This window comes from Fringilla coelebs (assembly GCF_963513975.1).
Source record: "Fringilla coelebs genome assembly, chromosome: 12".
Taxonomy (NCBI): Eukaryota; Metazoa; Chordata; class Aves; order Passeriformes; family Fringillidae; genus Fringilla; species Fringilla coelebs.
The window spans coordinates 2,382,059-2,400,027 of record NC_140038.1 but is presented as its reverse complement, the minus strand read 5'-3'; the positions used below and the strand labels follow the sequence as shown (position 1 = coordinate 2,400,027).

Sequence of the window (17,969 nt, the reverse complement as noted above, 5' to 3'; positions counted from 1 at the left end):
AAGCCTCCTAAGCTCATGTACTTTAAAGTGTTAAAAACAAAGCTGTTGAAATTGGGACAATTTAATGCTTCTTTTTGCCCCCATTTCTGAGGTACTCGGCTCGATATTTTTCCAAGCTGCTGCCGTGCCAGCTGGAGGAGCGGCCGGGCAGTGAGGGGCCCCGAGGGCGCGGTGTCCCTGAGCCGCGGGACCGGCCCGCCCGGGGCGGCGGAGAGCCGGGGCCTTCCGGGGAGAAAAGCACCGAGCTCCAGCTAAGGCCAGAAGTAAAGCAGATTGAGCTCCTACCTCTGGGAATGGCCGCTTTTAAAAAGTTCTCCTACCTTTCTTACAATTGGCAACATTAAAATTTGATGTTTGTCTCAGACTAATTTCGTACCGGTTTTTGGTGATAGAATTAGATGATGATTAGCAGCCTTTCTAGTTACTTAGCTCAGTATTGGTAACAATATACATAGCGAACAGATAGATTCATGTTGCTTTCTTGTGTTCGTGACTGTATCTGTATCTACATTGTTAGGTTGCGCTTGGATTGAAAAGTGGGGGAAGGGGAGATATTGTGGAGAATTCTTTTACACGTTTTCAACACCCGTTTGTCTAGGTCTTGTGGTGTTACTATAATAATGCTACAGTAGTAAGGCGTTAACAGTGGCTGGTTTGGATCTGAGAAGGGCTGCACAAGACAATAATAAACCCATGAGTGGTTATTTTGCGTAATAATGCCCGTGAGGATACAATACTGTCTTTCCCCTAGTGATCCCTATATTGTCACTCCCTATGGGGAAATTAATTGTATTACATTTAGCCTGCTAAGGAAACCATTACTTTTATTATTATTTTGTCCCTGAGGCAAGACATTGACTTGTGTAAAACAACTTAAAAAAAAAAAAAAGGTAATTTCTATTTATTATGCATAAATTAGGCTTAACAAAATGCTCTCAGAAACGTCCCTTTTCTAACATGGTGCATTTTAAAGCTAGATAGATAAGGTCATAAAGCCAACACATTGTCACACAAGGTTTTCCTTTTTGTTTATTTTCTTTAGCATTAAAACTCCCTAGAAGTTCCCGCTCCTCATAGCGAAGTCGGCAGCTTTCCCTGGTTTGAGAGACGTGAGTCTTGCATGTTTCTCAAGCTGTTTATTCATTCCTCAGACAGAGCTCAAGACCATGAAGCCTTCTCTTACATATCACTTCCAGACAAATTCAGTGGGGTCTGAGCATCCTCCCATCCACCGTGTGTTGGAAAAACAACTTTTTAACCCATTGCAGTAGCAAAAACTGTCGTTTTTCATATATTTTAGGTTTTCATAACTGTGTATTTACAGTTCATTTTTTTATTTATAGTTCGTGCAATCGTATTTTTTTGTAGCTCTGTAGCGTCTTTAAGGAACTATTTTTTTAGCTCCACAGCAGCTGGATAAGGTGAATGTTATTATTTTTCCTTATTTTATGCAAACAGAATTTTGATTAGCTTTCCAGTAAATAAAACAAATCCTAAAACTCAGGGGGGATTTTTACAGCATCAGTGGAGGATAGAACTTCTCCCATTGCACGTAGTGATCATGGTTCCTCACACCTGCAGTAGCAGTGGGCCCTAGGGACTTGTGCAAGGTAACAACAGAATAAATGCACAGGCAGCCCCTCTGAATCAAAACTGTTCTTTTTGCTAACAGAGTAACTGTTTATGAACAGTTATTCTGCAAGGAAATGTCTGTGTGAGAGGGAAGTTTTTGGCATACTTGTGTAACAGGCATGAAATTTCCTAGGTTCCTTTCTTCCCGACTAAAAGCTGTAGCAAACCAGTATGTGAGAGCAGCAGATCTGCGACGTGATTGTTAAAACTCTGTGTGCATCCTCTTGTGGTGAAGTGGGCTGTTCAGAGCAGCTTGAGCCTTCTTTGGTGAGGGCTTTGCATTCTCACTGCATAATTTACAGAGGCCACTTAAGGTACTCTCACCTGTCTGTTGGAGGCCATTAAGCTTACACCTCTCCTAATAAATGAGATCAATCATCTGCCGTGACAGCCGGGGCTTGCAACAGTTCAGAGCAGAGAAATTTGCACCAAAGGCTGTGTGGAGCTGCCAGCCTGGCACGTCCCACTGCCTGAGCTGTGGCTGTGGAAACAAACTGCTGCAGCTGTGGTCAGCCGAGGCCATGGCAGCTGTTATATATATAGGGAGAGAGTTAATTCATGCTATTTATATATAGTGTATATAAAATAGTGTCAAATCCAACTCATGTCTTTGACCACCCTGGCTGGGAACAGAGTCTTATTTCTAGTCAATTAGTTCCCGGACAACGTTAAAGAACCACTGGGGAGACGCTGGCACTCTGTCAGTCACATCCAGGTTCACCCAGCGCCAAATTCCAGAGTTGACGCTGCCTTGACTGTGGTGGGTTTTTCGAAATTATATTTTGTTATTGATCTAATAAATCTTTGTTAAATTTTTTGATAATTTGGCTGCAGATTTGATTGTTTATAACACAGCTGACAGGCATCTTGCTGTCCAATACTACACTGGGTGCGTGAATAACCGTGTATTTCCTGCTCGGGGATTTAAACTTTAAAGCAAATGAGCAGGGGCTATTTAACCATTGTCTCTGGTTCAATGGGCAGTGAAATGGCAAGACTATTCTAGATATCCTTACAAAATTTTATCAGCAACCTATTGCAAGATGTTTGTTTTCTATTTCTAATAGCTTAAAACCACTTGATTTGGCAAGTAGTTTTTTAAAAACTGAAATGTAGTGAAATGTGGTGGTACTGGTAGTATTTAAGGTCAATTCTTGCTGTGCACACTGAAAACTATAGATTTGTTGCAGCAACATGCTGGCAGTAAGTTTGCTTAACACCCAACTGGCAAATAAGCTAATCTTTGATAAACAGGAATAGACAGAAGTCCAGAAGAGTAAACTGGAAGATCATCTGAACTTTGACATGTACAAACAAATAGGAGTGGAATAGACTTTGTGTATTATATCGTCTTTAAATTTTACCCAATTGGTACAGCAAGGTAATTGTGCACTGGGATGTAGTTACCACTGTGATGCTCTTGAGAAGAGCTAGCTGGTACAGTGTAAACCTTACCAGTTATATCTGAGTCCTCTGGCCTACACTGTAACCACAAGGAAGCCTTTCCTAGTTAATGCTTCCCATCAAGCTCTGCTGCTATTTTACTGCTGTTATTTTGATTCAAAAGATAGAGACTTTCTGATGTATTTGATATCTAGGGTGCAGGGGAAGCAGCCAGGGATATAAAAGCAGGTGAAAAATGAAGAGATGGATGTCAGCATTTCACTGTAGGGGTGTTGTTAAGCATACAGAATCACAAGAATAAAAGATACTGAGCCATATCCACCCCTGCTGATGATTAACTCCTGTATAATGACTTTAGAGGTAATTTGGCCATTTATACTTAATCTGATTTGCAGAGATAGGCAGCTTGAAGTAGGTGGCTGTGAATGGAATGCCATTTCATGCAAATCACTTGCCTCAGTATTGGCCTGGTCTGATTGAGAGCAGCTGTTATCTCTTGTGTTTTAGTAGCACTGGATCAGCGATATTAAACACGCTTAATTATACCTATAACCCCTAAAGCCAATGATGGAGCTCATCCAGAGTTGAGGACAGGTAAGAAGTTTCAGAATGGTGCAAGTTCTTATAGAACTTAATGATTGTTGGTGTTTTGATTTAACAAAAAAAAATTGAAATACTGTATTTTGCAGACTTTTAAAAATCCTTTTAATGGTCTGACTTACCTGTGGAGAACTTTTTGGAATATAATAGGAACTCAAAGCCACTACACACCAGGGAAAAGGAGAAAAAAGGCACTAGTGGCTGGGAAAACAGAGATCGGTTTTGTCATGTGGTAGTCAGTACAACTGTGTGATATTTGAAGAGATGCTTGCTGCTCTCTTGGTGTGATGGTAAATCATTCCATTTGTATTTTCCTTACAAATGTAGCTTCTTCCCTCTTATTTTGAAACTGTGCTGCAATATGCTCTCTTACTAGAATGCATTTCTTTGATGTTACATTCTAATGTTTGCTCATTGCTAATAAGTCTTTTTGCCTACATTCTCATCCCAAGGCATTTATTTTGTATATGGGATATACCTTGTAATTTTTGCAGCTCAGGGCAGTGCTGGTTTGCAGCTAATCAAACTTGTGTGATTTTTTTCCAATATAATTAAAGACTTTCTGTGTAACCTGCATGCATTTCTAAATCTTATAATTTGAATAAGCCATCTCTTACAACAGTCTATGGTTCAGCACTTTTTAGAATGTTTTTACCACATATCCAACACACTTCATAGGATGTTTTTACTACGTATACAATATATTTGCTTTCACTATTACTTTTAAATGTTTGTTGTTACATGCCAAGATAAAGTGAACTCCTATTATCCAATCCTGCTATCAGCCCAGGATCATTAGAGGCTGTAGGGGAAAGCACACAATAATTCCGAAAGGGTTTTTATTAAACTTGCTATCTTGATGAGGAAATAATGACCATTGGCAGACTACAAATAAAGAAGTTGGAAATTTTACCCTGTTCTGTTCCAATGTGCCCGAATGGAAAGTGAGCTTATAATGGATCTTTCTTCCCCGTTGCCATCCTTTCTCACTCAGACTTCTTCCTGCTGTTGTTATAAGAGCTTTTCCTTCTGCAGATGTTAGATAATATGATTTTGTCTGTCTGCTTCTCATAGCCACTTTTAATTTTTTTTACTTTCCCGTCAGTAGGGTTGTGGTGTGCTAAACAACACCGTGAGCCCTCTACTGGCGCTTCTGCTTTTGCTTTAGGCTGTGGTAGAGGTTTTTCCTTGCCAGCTGTGCTTGCTTGAGCCTAAGGAGGCAGGAGAGCGTCCGTTTAACTACTTTAATCTTGCTGACTTTTAAAAATTTATTTAATGTGCGAGGGAGTCCTTGTGTCCAGTGCTGTAATGGGCAGTTTGGTACCTTTGGGGCTGAGCCCGCATCCCCGCTCGGCGCGGCGCAGACACACGAGTATTCCTGGGAGGGAGAGGGGCCGTGAGGAGGCGGCGGGGCTCCCCGGGCAGCGGTGCCCGTGCGCTCCCCCGTTCCCGGGTAGCCCGGGGCAGGCAGGGCAGCGGTGCCCGTGCGCTCCCCCGTTCCCGGGCAGCCCGGGGTGCCGGCAGTACGGCTGCGCTGCCCGCGCCGCGGCTGACGCAGAGCCGCTCCAAATGCTGGAGGTGCCGTCAGGGGCGCCCTGAGTGAGCCCTCGAGGGAGGAGAGAACTGCGCTCTGCTGGGAGCGGCCGCTCGGGGTTTGGGTCAGAAAAGCTCCGTATGCCTCTTAGAAAAGCATCTGAAAAGGGGCAGATCGGTATCCCGGGTTTTGCGCGACACCTGCCTGTGATTTTAACACTTTCCTTCCTGGCACACTCCGGTGAAGCCTTTGCAAAGATTTTCCAGACTGTGTCCTTCCTCACTGGGCAGGTGCAATCCAAAGCAGTTCAATGCAGGCTCTGGGATTTTTTCAGCACGCTCACGGAGTATACATGCTCTAAATGCCTACAATACAGAGGAATCCAGCTACTTCTAATGGGATGCATTTGCCGAGAGGGAGAATTCCTCATTTAAGATGGGTAATAAGCAAACGATATTTACTGATGAACAGTTAGATGCCTACCAGGTAAGATATCTTGGTTTGCATTTGGGGATGAAAGGGAGTAATCTACGTATGTTTATGATTTGGGTTTTTGGGGAGTGATTTTTTTCCAATATAATTGAAGACTTTCTTTGTAACATGTATGTATATATTCTACTGTTCCTTCCAGCAGCTGTAATAATATTCTAAGGCTGGGTTGTTGAATATATTAATTTAATTCCCTCTCTGTATAGAGGAAGAAGGGTCACATCCTCAGTGTCTGAACTAGGAAGCAGAATAAAGATTGTGACTAGCTTGACAAGAGTGTAGCACCTTCTCTCCCCGATGCCTTTTGCTGGCAATAGAGTGGAAAGGAATAAAATAGATATTGTCTAAATTCATTTCTCCTAAGGATAAGTCAGAGAAATATACTTAGTGTAATTCCAGAATAGGTGTTGTTATACTTGTATCTACTCCTGGAAAGCAGTTTCTTACCTCATCATAAGCAAGTGGGCATTTCATGTCAGGGATAACTTGGTACTTCTTTATTTACTTAACATTGCATAAACTGCTTTTAAATAGGGTAAAAAAAAAAAAAAAAAGGATCCCCTGTTTTTAGTCACGTTTCAGCACACTGCAAATCTCACTGAAATGGATTTCAGGAAGCTGTCTGCACAGTGGGCATCTTGAACAAGTTTCTGAAAATACAGTGAAGCAAAGCATTGAGTAAAAGTGTGCTCAAGAAGGAGGCAGCTGACTACTTATTAAGAAAGACAGCCAGGGTTGGCTGCATTGCTCTGTTCTAATGAAGTGATAAACATTGAATTAGCAGCCCAGGAAATCAAGATTTAGTTTATCTTGTGATAAGCAAGGGACAGATACAGACCCTTAAGGGACGGGGTAACTTAATAACATTTTACCTGTGTAAAACTATTGAAGTAGAATCTATTATTTTAGTTACTAATTTTATTTCAAGTCCCTGCTAACATGGACTTGTCACAGGTGGAAATACTGAGCCATGGAATGAGGCCAGGTGTATATGCTAAAATGCTTTCAGCTGTTATCCCACGCTGAAAGTAAGGCATAAACTAAATGCTTTTATAAATACCTAGCGGGGTTTTTTGTCATTGTAGGAAATGTGACAGTGGGCCTTCTTAATTTCCACTTTGTCACACTTCTCACCAGCAGTCTGTAATGTATTAATCTAAGTTAATGATCTTAGACTTAGCAGTCCAAGATCCAAAAAAGCTTTTTCACATCCCTGCTGGATAGGCAAGAGAGAAATCAAAGATCTGTAAAGCACCAGTCTTCCTACTAACAATAGAAGTGAACACAGAACAGAGCACAACTGCAGTGAAACAAAACAAAATCCAAATGTAATTAATGTTATTCCTCTTGACATAAACTGGTAAATGCAAGAGCTGAAATGTCATCCCTAATTCAGTGCTCTTCATGTAGAAATTGCCTCTCTCTAATGGCTTTTGCAGCCCCTGCCTTTCATAATGCTGGGTAATTGATCTCAAAGCCTGGCAGGAATTTGGCTCAGTGGATTGAGTCACCTTTGGGATTTCTCTGTTACAGGCAGACTTGCAGTTCATTAGTGTAGAGCTAGACAATTTTTGACTGTGTTTGGCAAGTACCATAAAATAACGGGTTTCAGGACAATAACTGACCTGCAGAATTTGTCAGGAAGGAGCATTAGCCTCATGCTCTGAAGAATCAGAAAAAGATATAATTTTGATGGAGATTTGCCTCTGATTTATTACTTTTGCATCTCTCTCGAGTCTTTTAATCAAAAAGATCCTGAGCTGACTGCTGGAGCCACCCACACAGAGAGCTCTTGCCTCTCCTCCCCATCCTGGGGGAGACGGCTCTTTGTATGTGTGTGTTTGACTTGGAATTTGTCCTCTTGCCTGCCTTCTTCTCATTTGTGGCATTTCTTCAGAATAGAAAAAGGAAGAATGGGGCCATGTTTGCATAATTATTTTAGTGCAGGTTTTTCATGTCTCGAGCCAGCAGCTGAGTTACCAGGGCCTCTAAACCATGGGCCAAAGTAAAACACTGTGTACCACAGTCCACTTTGCAACACTCTGTTGTGCACATCTGTACCCCAGTGACCAGGAAGGCATCTACATATAAATTGCTTTTATAAATTGATCATTGAGTCCTTTTTTTTTCCTAAAGCAGTGGATTTATGTGTCTTTGAGTTAGTTCTGTACTCCTTACAACAGTGGTCCAGTGATACTGTGAACAGTAGTGCAGTGTTCATAGTATCAGCATTCAGAAGCAAAAGTGTAAATCTTTTTTGTAAAATATATCTTGGTTGTTCTTTTTTTTTACTTCCTCACAGTTCCTATTGGTAGACTGTTCCAAACCTCACTCATCTCATGGTTAGACTTATAATTTCTTTATTGAAATCTGTTTCTGGACATTGTATTATCTGGTTGTACCTTCTATTATTTCTGTCTTTCTAACAAGTTGCTTTGAGCTTATAGCACCTAATATTGTTTCAGGTGAAAAATTTTTATAATTGAAAAAAATTCATTGTGTTTTATGTGCTTGTTCCATAAAATACACTATGAGGTGAAAAAGTGAGAAGTTCATGTGCCTAAAGTATGGTAAAACCTATGCAAGTGGCTTTGGCTTTAGAGAGTGAAGATTAAGCTGCAGAAAAATCACCTGCATGAAAAGCTAGCATACATAAATCTCAGGGCATTAGTGTGATATTAATGAAATAAATCAAATTGTTTAATTATCTAAAACTTTCTGAAAAGCCTATGTATGCACTTTATTTGCATGTAAATTATCATATTGAAAAGCCAGTTGTTAGCAGAACTTTTGACTTTAAATTAAAGAATTGTAAATGTGGTCACCCAGGGGATATATACACCTCAGTGTTTTCAATGGACAATTTTTAAATGCTCTTCATGAAGACTGGTAGCCAGTTGAAACTGTTTTTACAAGAGACCTGTAATAGAACTTGATAATACTAAACCATTCAGGTTTTTTGTTTGTGTGTTTGTTTTTTAAATTCAGGTAGGTAGAGGCAAAGTAAAGAAAGGAGATTCGCAGCTTTCCAGGCTAACACCTTGTCCTAACACCTGCTCTTAAGATCATATCACCTGTTATTATGATAGTGTTCTTGTTGGCAGCTCTTTACATTTTCAGAAGGTTAGTGAAATGTTTTCCAAATCAGGCTGTTATGGGTTTCATTGCAATAAAAGAACATTTTAAAATGAAGATTTTAAAAGCTGCCTACAGATTTTGGAGGTCAAGTCTCATATTGAGAAAAGAAAATTAACTGAAATTTTAGGGTGTTTTGAGTGTGTACAGATGCTTGAAGCAATGGAAAATACAAGTATGCTGCAAAGCAACTTATTTATTCATTCAGAGCCATTTATTCACCTCAATGCCATTTATTCACAGCATTTCTAACTGTAAAACAATTGTATTGAGTAGGAAATGCAGAGAAATTCTACTTGGGTTGTGGACAAACTCCTGCACTGTTCAGTCAATCTCATTTCCTTTTCTGGGATTACTTGAATCAAGAGATCTGAATTCAGTACAAATTCAGTGATCCTTTTGTTTGTTTGTTTTGTTTGATTTCCCTTTGAGAAGTTAGAGATTATAAAGCATATTACTGATTTTATTGCAAGCTATTTGTACTTGTTCATTAATGGTATTATTTAATCTAGTCTCAAAACAAACTGATGTTTCCCCTGGCAGTAAACATTATAGTGTTAGTATTATAAGTATTACAAGTATTATAGGCAATATTGCAATACAGTATAGTACTATGAAGTAATGCCTTTCTTCTTTTACACAAGAATTTCTCTATTACAGAGCTCACTTTTTTCCTTTTATCAAAATTGAAGTCAAAGTGCAATTCAACTATATTTCATGAGAATTATGCAAAACCAGATTAAACAAGTTATGTTATGATCTGTCAAGAAAGACCATTTGTAAAGTAAAACGGGTTCATCAAGCTGTCTTTTAAAAAGCCATCCGGACTTCATCCAGGGTCTCAGAAAATTAATCCTTTGCAAGAATACAAGAAGTGCATTCATAGGCTCCCCAGGATCTTCTGTAAAAAGTATTTTTCATTTGATACAGTATTGCTGTTATTGTGCAAGTAAAAGTAGCATAATAATAGAGCAAGGTTTTAGTGACAATATCCTTTGGTCGGGTTCTTGTTTCATGTTACCATTTGATGTATCTGTAGATTGAGCAAAATTACTCCTGTTGGCAGTTTGCTTTTTTTCAGTCCTTGCTGATGTCTCGCTTGTTTTTACTCCCCTGTTGCCATATGAATATGTAAACAGGTTCTTACAGATGCAGATTTTTTCCTTCTGAAACTCAGCGGGTGTTTTGGTTGGTTTGGGTGGAATTGTGAAGAATATATGATAACAAGTATGGATGAGCTGTGTGGTAACATTTTCATTAGTGTTCTGATGCAAACAGCGTTTTTAACTCGTTGACTCTGGTAATTCTTTATGCACTACCAGTGATGAAAATACATAAATATCTTGCAGACTCAGTCTTGCACAACTCTATGCCTTAGTCTTAATCATGTGGAATGTAGAACAAAAGTATTGCATTTGTAAAACATTGCTAGAACAGAGTTAATAATAGATCTGATATAAGAGTTCATTTGCTTCTGTCTGGTACCAGATTCTTGGTTGCTTCACAGGACGATATTTTGATGGTGTTTTGATTAAATGCTCTTACACACATTTTGTACTTAGGCACCATACAAAATGTCATTTGCAATTTTAAAAATGAAACCTTTGAAGTAAATTTGCTTTGAATATTACCTTTTAAGGTGCTGCAACATCTAATAGCTAGCATTTTTTAAGAGCTGCTTTCTCAGATAGCTATATGGCTTACATTATCTGCATTATCTTTGAGGCTGGTTTTTGTTTTTTAATTTGCAGTAATTTTATAAGACTGATTCATATTATTCTTGTATTTACAAAAGTTTCCAATTAACCTGTTCCAGGATCAAAGTAAACCTGACCTTATGAAACTATACATATACAAAGCAGAATATTCATGTGTTTTCTTAGAAGAGAAATATGCATTTAATGGCTTTCAGAAATACTGTTTCACAGCCTATTTGAGTATTTCTATTCTTTCATTCTGCTGTTCATTTCTCCAGTTTTTGTTCTGTAGAGGAATGTTTTGCATACCACCATGAAGTTAGTTTTGTGTCAGAGCTGTGCTTTATGCACAGGACTTGTTTCTGGGAGTGGTGGTTGGTAACTCCCATTCACTGGACTCTGCCATTCATAAGCTGTGTGCTGCTCTGGGAACTGGCAATCCATCCCCAGAGCAGCTGGCATGTGGGCTGAGTGGAGCCACACCTCCTGCTGTGCTGGATGGACACTTACAGACAGTTAAGTAGCAGCATTGTCAGAGCATCTCTCTCTCCTTTTTTGCTTCGTTCAAATCACTGTAGAACTCGATACAAAGCAGAGCCAACCAAGGTGTTTGCAGTGAAGTCCTGCAGATGACTGGACAAGGTGGTGGAGCACCCATGTTTCAGTCTGTTCTGTCCTAAATCTGCATTCTTCTGACATAGGAAATAAAAGAATAAAACTAACAGCATGTGCATGCTGCTCTGCTATAAAAATTAAGTTTTAAGCGCAGAGAATGTTAACTGCACTTTACAAGCAATGCTGAGTGACTTGCAGAAAGTCCAATTACCAGCCATGAGCCAAGCTACCTGTGGAACCTAAATACACCAGCTGTCTGCCTATTCTCTCTGCAAAGTATTTTAAGAAGCATTTAAGCCATCTAAATGCTAAATTTGAGAATCAAGTCCCATTATACAAGATCATCATCTCATGGAAATCAATGGGAAATTTATTTTCTGTTTGCTTGGTTTTGTTCATTTTGTTACAAGATGTTAGGTAGATAACTGTGGATTTGTTTTAGTGGTATCTTCCCTCCAAACAACCATCAGTGATCCCATGTTGGACTTGTAATTTACTTACTTGATTATTGTAAGTAAATACATGTAAGTAAGTCCATGTTGGACTTGTAATTTACTTTACTTGATTATTAAGGGCACGAGGGCAGAGTGAGCAGGAGAGTTGATCTCAGAAAAGGTGCATGTTTGTTCTCAGGGGCTGGAATAAGTGACCTGTCAAGGCAAAGCCTCTGTTCTCAAGAAGCTAAAGCCCCCGAGGGCCTGCTGTTAGCAGAAATCTTTCAGGCCATTGTATAGCACTAGAAATAAAGGCAGTAATTCCCAGGATCAATTCTTGCTGTCATGATAAGAATTGAACAGATAAGAATTATGAAAACTCTGGTAATGTTTATTTGTTTCGTATTCAGTTTCTGCTTTTCTAGCAGGACTCCCAGACATCTTAGTGTCCAGACAGAACAGACAGGTTGCTTTTTGTACTCTTAGTAAACTCAAATACAATCCACAAAATAGCAAATGTGTTCCATGATATCTCTGGCTTGCAGGAAAATCAAAGTAATCATTTGCATAAATGACAAATGCTTTCCAGAGCCAACTTCACCTTTCCTTATGAGAGAGTGAATTTAACATGTTAATTTACTATTTATTGTCCTTCATTATGTATATTTCTGTATGAATGAAGTAGCCAGAAGAAAATTGGATGATTCACCTCTGTGTTTCTTTGGCCAAAAGTCTTTCATTAAATTGGAATTAAATTGCTGAAGTTCCAGCAACAATAAAATGTAATTATGTTATTTAGACCTTTTTTCCATCATGATTTTAATCCAACTGAGGGCTGTGATTTAAAAAAAAAAAAAAAAAAGGAAAATTAACTCAGTCCTGCACCCCTTTCCTGCCATCAATAGCTACTTGTTTCACCTTTGTCTCTTGTACTAGCACTGCCAATGCTATATTCCAAGTCACTAAAAGGAAATGATCCAAGCTGAAAATGTGTCCATTATTGCTAGGTTCATTTACAAACACATTAGTTCCTTCCTTCAGAGCTCTCTGATAGAGGTATTCTGTTCATCAAGGTGAAGTCTGCAGGAAGGAACAGGCAGAAATAAAAGGCTGGGAGAAGCAAGAGGGATGGCTGGACTTGCCTATCAGAGGTCACATGGAGCTGTGGTTTTGCACTTGCCATTTGACACCAGACAGGTTTTTTTATGGTAAATTGTTTCATAGCTGGTATCATCCTCATTACTGTTATTGTATTACTGCTATGCTCAAGGACACAATGGTGTTGCAGGTGCAGAAACTCACATTAGCTGGGTTTGGTACTTTCCCAGTTTTGGGTCTGCTAATGAGAGAATGTCAAAGTGACCTCTACCCTGCATCCATTCCTCTACAGGTTACATTAGTTAAAAACTTCTTGATCAAAAACCAGGCAGGCAGCAGTGTTTATTGTCAGCTTCGTGAAGCAACTCAGAATAAAATATAAAAAATGTGTGGACTGTCAGCAAAAACAGTTCATGATCTGACCTAATTTGTCTTCCAATAGCATTTTTTTCAGGACTTCTGCAAGGTAAAGGGTAACTTTTCCTTTTAATCTCTCTCCATTGGTATATCGCTTTCCTGTCAGCTCTCTAGTTAAGTGGCTGCTGTTTCCCCTGCCTGTATAATTACAGATGATTGCTGCTGAGGGCATTACAATTATTTGTGAGATTACACCTGCCCTTTCTTAGTAAATGAAGCATCCTTAAGTGCCAGTTTGACTGTGTTGATTGTGTGGAATTTAAGGAAGACTTGACCAGCTGGCTCCAATGTCACTTTGTGCAGTTGCAGACAATGTGACATCGGTGTCAGCAGTTCCCAAGGCGCTTCCCCCTGGGCCTTGTAGTGCACAATCCCCTGAAGGAAGGAAGGGCTGCTGCTCTGTATGGAGGAGAGCAAGGCAGCTCAATAATTGATACCTGCGGGACTGATCGCGTTCCTGGACACCCGAGACAGGCTGTTTGCTCCTGCCAGCAAAGGATCCTTTGCTTCTCCCCTCCTTGGGAAAAGGAGGCATTTAGCCCCAACAAGTCTCAGCTTGAGAAAGAAATGCTTTTTCACTGGTTGACTGAAGAGCAAGACTTGTAGAGACACAGTACTTGTATGTACCCTTTAAGTATGATTTACCAAGTCTGATGCTGTTGTCTTGTCACAAGCTGATTTTCAAAGATGATATATTCTAAATATCTTTCCATTAAAAGGGGAAAATTACAAAGAGCTGAATGGTTAGGCAAATGCCCTGCCACATCACATGGGCCTGTGAGGGAGGTGGGTAATGAGGAAGAATTTTCTGTGTTGGTGGTTGTCCCCTATATATACACCCCCAGGAGCTGGCTCTAAGATCAAGTTCCATATTCTCTGAATTGATGAATGATGTTCTCAACTGATTATCAAATATTTCATTACCACTAGTGTTCCTAGTCTTGGATGCAGGGCAGGATTTCCATTAAATAAATACTAGGTAAGAGTGGAGATTAGGGGATTGTTTCTGAATGGGATGGCACTGATTATTGTTTCCTCACAGCACCTGAAATTATACCTTTTTTTGTGCCTGAAGTAGAAAGGCATGAAATGCAAACTCTGCCACTACTTATATTCTGGTTCTTTGGTGAAGTGTTTGAATTCTTGTATAAAAGAGGTGTTTATAAAGTGAATTAAACCAATGTCAATTCAGTCACGTCACAGAGACATTTAGAATGCAAGGGAATGCTTGTATGCTCTTCTCTCAAGTTCAGCAAGCTCTACTTTTGCATTTTAGTTATTTCCAGTTCTGTGATAGCACAGGGAGAGCTGAATGGTTTGCTGCTTTTCAGGGCAGAGGCTATCCACTTATCCATGCTCCTAAAAGAGAGGAGTTTGCAGCCTTCAGCCAAGTGATCACAGTGCAAACTGATTGTTAGCAAAAGTGGTTAGTAACTAATAAATAACTACATAATTTTATTATTAAACCAGTTGTCTACAGCAGGGGGATACTTAAAGTAAGAAGACAGTTTTTGTCATCAACAACAGATTGTTGTTTGTAGTTTTACATATTCTTTTAATGCATACTTTTGGCATATACCTTCTATTTTAGATTTAATTTTGTTTCTGCTCTGGTCATTCCACGTTGGAGAAGTATCTCAGCAATCTGGCTTTTCCTCCTGAGCTATCACACTATCAATATCTTTCTTTTTGCTGATAGGATAGGCCTGTCCTTGAAATATTTCTGTTATTTTATAGTGTATGTTGCTTTCTGAGTCAAACATAGATGGCACCCAAACGGCATCGTTAATGTTTCTCTGTCAGATCTGAGTTTCCTTCCAAAAGGTTGAGAAATAACTCTTGACAGTTGTTTTCAATATTTCTGTAGTACAATGACATATTTTGTTTCTTTAACAGGATTGCACGTTCTTCACTCGGAAGGAAATCCTTCGGTAAGCAAATTCTTTTAAATTTCTCCTTCATGATCCATGTAGAAGGGGCTAAATCTTTTTATCTGACTTGTGGGGAAAACAGATAAAGCCTGTTGTTCTGCAGGAATCAATTGGATAGAATAGGATTGGATTTTAGATATACTTATAATGTATAAGGTCATAAGGTGGAGATTAGCTTAAAGTGAGTATCATAGACTATTTTAGGGTTGAGCCAGTGACTTGTATGAAAGGGATTTGCTGCTTTTCTGCTCAGTGATACCAGTGAGGGCACATGCTGCATTCAGTGTAGAATCCAGAGGTGTTTCTACATGTCTGAGGTGAAATTTTAGTGAGCAGGAATAAAATGGGTTATGACTCCCTGGTTAATTAGCATTTACTGATTTAGCATCTCCCTGTCCCAGTGATTGGGCTGCCAGGTACTGCTGGGCACTTATTTACCCTGCAGGATGCTCACAGGGCTGATATGGAGGAAATGCAGGTTGAGTCCTCTTTAGGCTGAACTGAATTTCTTGTGCAGATGCCCACTTCAGTGAGATGATCCAACAAGGAGCATCCTTACAAAAAGGAAAAAAAAAGAAAGCTCTGTCTGTCTCACCATCCATTTGCATGGCTGTTAATGATTGTTGTGTAGGTGGGGATGAAGGGATGAATATGGCAGCTTCAATTTAGATTGCTATAAACTGATGTAAAGCAGCGTGAGACTGCAATTAGGTGAAACGGGCTAAGTGTTTTTATCTGTCCCTACAGGGAAAGTAGCCCATCAAAACCCCAAACAACAGTAAATCTATTTTCTGCTGGTTTAATAAGCTGAATCAGCTCTCTGAAGGATGAGATGAGTGCCAAAGCTGGCAGGAGAACCACAGTGAGCAAATGCAACTGAAAATGAGGAGAGCATTTCCCTACCAGTAAGCTGTTAGAGTGACTTCCACACTGACTTTAGAGGGCAAGGCTTTTGTGTCAACAGCAGCTCAAGTCAGCACAAACACAGGCTGTGGTCAGAGGGGTTGAAGACACATTTTTTGATTAGTAATCCGAGTGTGGATAATGTGCAAATGATTGGAAAATAGTATATCTTATTAACTTAAAGTGAAGAAAAGTTTAACACAAATTGCTGAAAATGGATCTAGGAAAAAATATAAAGTAAGAACTGCAGCAGAGGCAAGTGTGCCTGGTGAAAGAGAAAAATAGATAGAAACCATAGCTCACTATTGGTGTTTGATAGCTGTTTATCCCCAGAAAACCTAAATACACTCCTAAGTCTTGATCAAAGATGGTTAATTTTTGGAAGCGCTGATCACTGCTATGAGCATTCAGTCATGGGCACAGGGCAAGAACATAATTAAGAATGTTGGTTACTGTAGACATATTTATGTTATCACTGACTCAAAACATTACCTAAAATATTAATGGGACAGTTGACAAATTTTTAGAGCTGTTACTGGCTGCTTTGGTGGTATTAGGGCTTTGAAAACATGCCCCAGTTTTCTTAAGGAGAATGTGGAAATTTAGACCAATGAGTGTAGCTTCAGAACACAACTTTTCTGTGTGGAGAGATGCCAGAACACACTGCTAGACAATCAGTCTGTAAGTGCCTAGAACTTAATACATGCTCAGAGGCAGCCACTGCAGATTTGTTAAAAGCAAATCTTCCTGTGAGTATCTGCTTTTGTAAGTCAGAGAAAAGAAGCAGCTGCAACATGTGATTATTTTAGTAAAGACTTCTACATATTCCAGTAGTAGTACATATTCCAGTAGTAGTACATACTTTGTAGTAGTCCTTTTCTACTTGTGGAAGTCCACTGATCTCTTGGTGAAAATACTCCTGAACAGAGAAAATTGGTGAGAATGGTGAGAAACATTGAAGTGAAGTGAGTTGCAGATGCTATGAAGATCGAGATTAGCTTTTTCAACAGTACTTAGTATGTTAGAAAATTACTGGAGTCAAAGTGAGCAAAAGAAAATTCACACACTCAAGTCCTAAGAACTGAGAAAAAATTTGCAAGTGCAGAATAGCAAAGTGAGCACCATTTTAACAACACCACCCCTACAATGCTCTTGCAAAAAAGAGAAATGCATTTCTAAAATGCATTAGCCTCAGCAGTGTTTATAAAATGGGAGAATTCCAGTCAGCAGTACTGCAACCTCAGTTGGAATAGACTGTCCAGTTTTGGGCATCACAATTTGAAAAAGAGTTGTTATCCTGGAAAACATCCTGCAGAGAGAAGCAGGAATAAAAAGGAAAAAAATGACATGAAGAAAAGTTAGGAAAACCACTTTAGTTATAGCAATGAATCTGTTTGTATAACGTGCCTCTCGTGATTGCAAATGGGAACAAATGGTTGAGTTCTCTCTCAAAAAGCATTATTTCTCTTAGTCAGTTTTACAAATCTGATTTTCTGGCAGGCAAGCTTTTACTCTAGCAATAATGCTTAACTGTTCATCAGCCCATTGTTTCTGCTCCTCCCTGTAGACTGGTACAGTTTGGCACCCAAACAAACACTCAAATGCAGGTGCTTTTGGATGTCTGTCCTAGCCAAAAAGCACAAAAGTTGCCAGTTCAAGTTGTATTGCTTGAGAGTGACTTAACCTAGTTAGCCAGCTGCCAGGGGAATATGGCACTAAATGACCAAGCTGGGCACTGTTTGGGACATCAGCAAACCTTTGAACCTTTTGGTAGAAGAAAAATAGTTCTTCTGCTGCCTTCTCTGCTCCTGGCTTGTGATTCATGGCTTGTTCTTGATGGCTGAAAGGTGAGCTGACGTGAGCCCTTCTAGCCAATCCAGCTGAATGCTGGATTTTAAATCTGAAATCTGCCAGAGAATTAAGCAGTGGTTCCTTCAAGAGTCTGGAAAGCTTCCTTATAAGGCAGCAAATGCAGCAAACTGCTTGGGAGGCAGCTTGCTGTGGAGCAAGTTGCTACACAAATGGAGGGAGGAGTTAGAAAACAGCTCCTGTTTTTCTTTTAAAGAGTTTGAAGTTTTGT

General features: G+C 39.6%; 1 protein-coding gene across 3 annotated transcripts in view; it reads left to right on the top strand.

Annotated features, from left to right (window-relative positions):
- LOC311158484 (calcium and integrin-binding family member 2-like) overlaps window positions 1-17,969 on the top strand; it is a gene marked incomplete at its 5' end in the record, with an annotated part of 86,836 nt that overhangs the window by 48,124 nt on the left and 20,743 nt on the right. Inside the window, 2 exons of one of the 3 annotated variants that reach the window (XM_084213898.1) lie at window positions 1,402-1,421; window positions 14,952-14,986. In XM_084213898.1, the coding sequence (XP_084070024.1) occupies window positions 1,402-1,421; window positions 14,952-14,986 (55 nt within the window). Of the gene's footprint in view, window positions 1-1,401; window positions 1,422-5,605; window positions 5,657-14,951; window positions 14,987-17,969 lie in introns of those variants that run through there. The other 2 variants (XM_084213899.1, XM_084213900.1) reach the window with 2 other exon arrangements.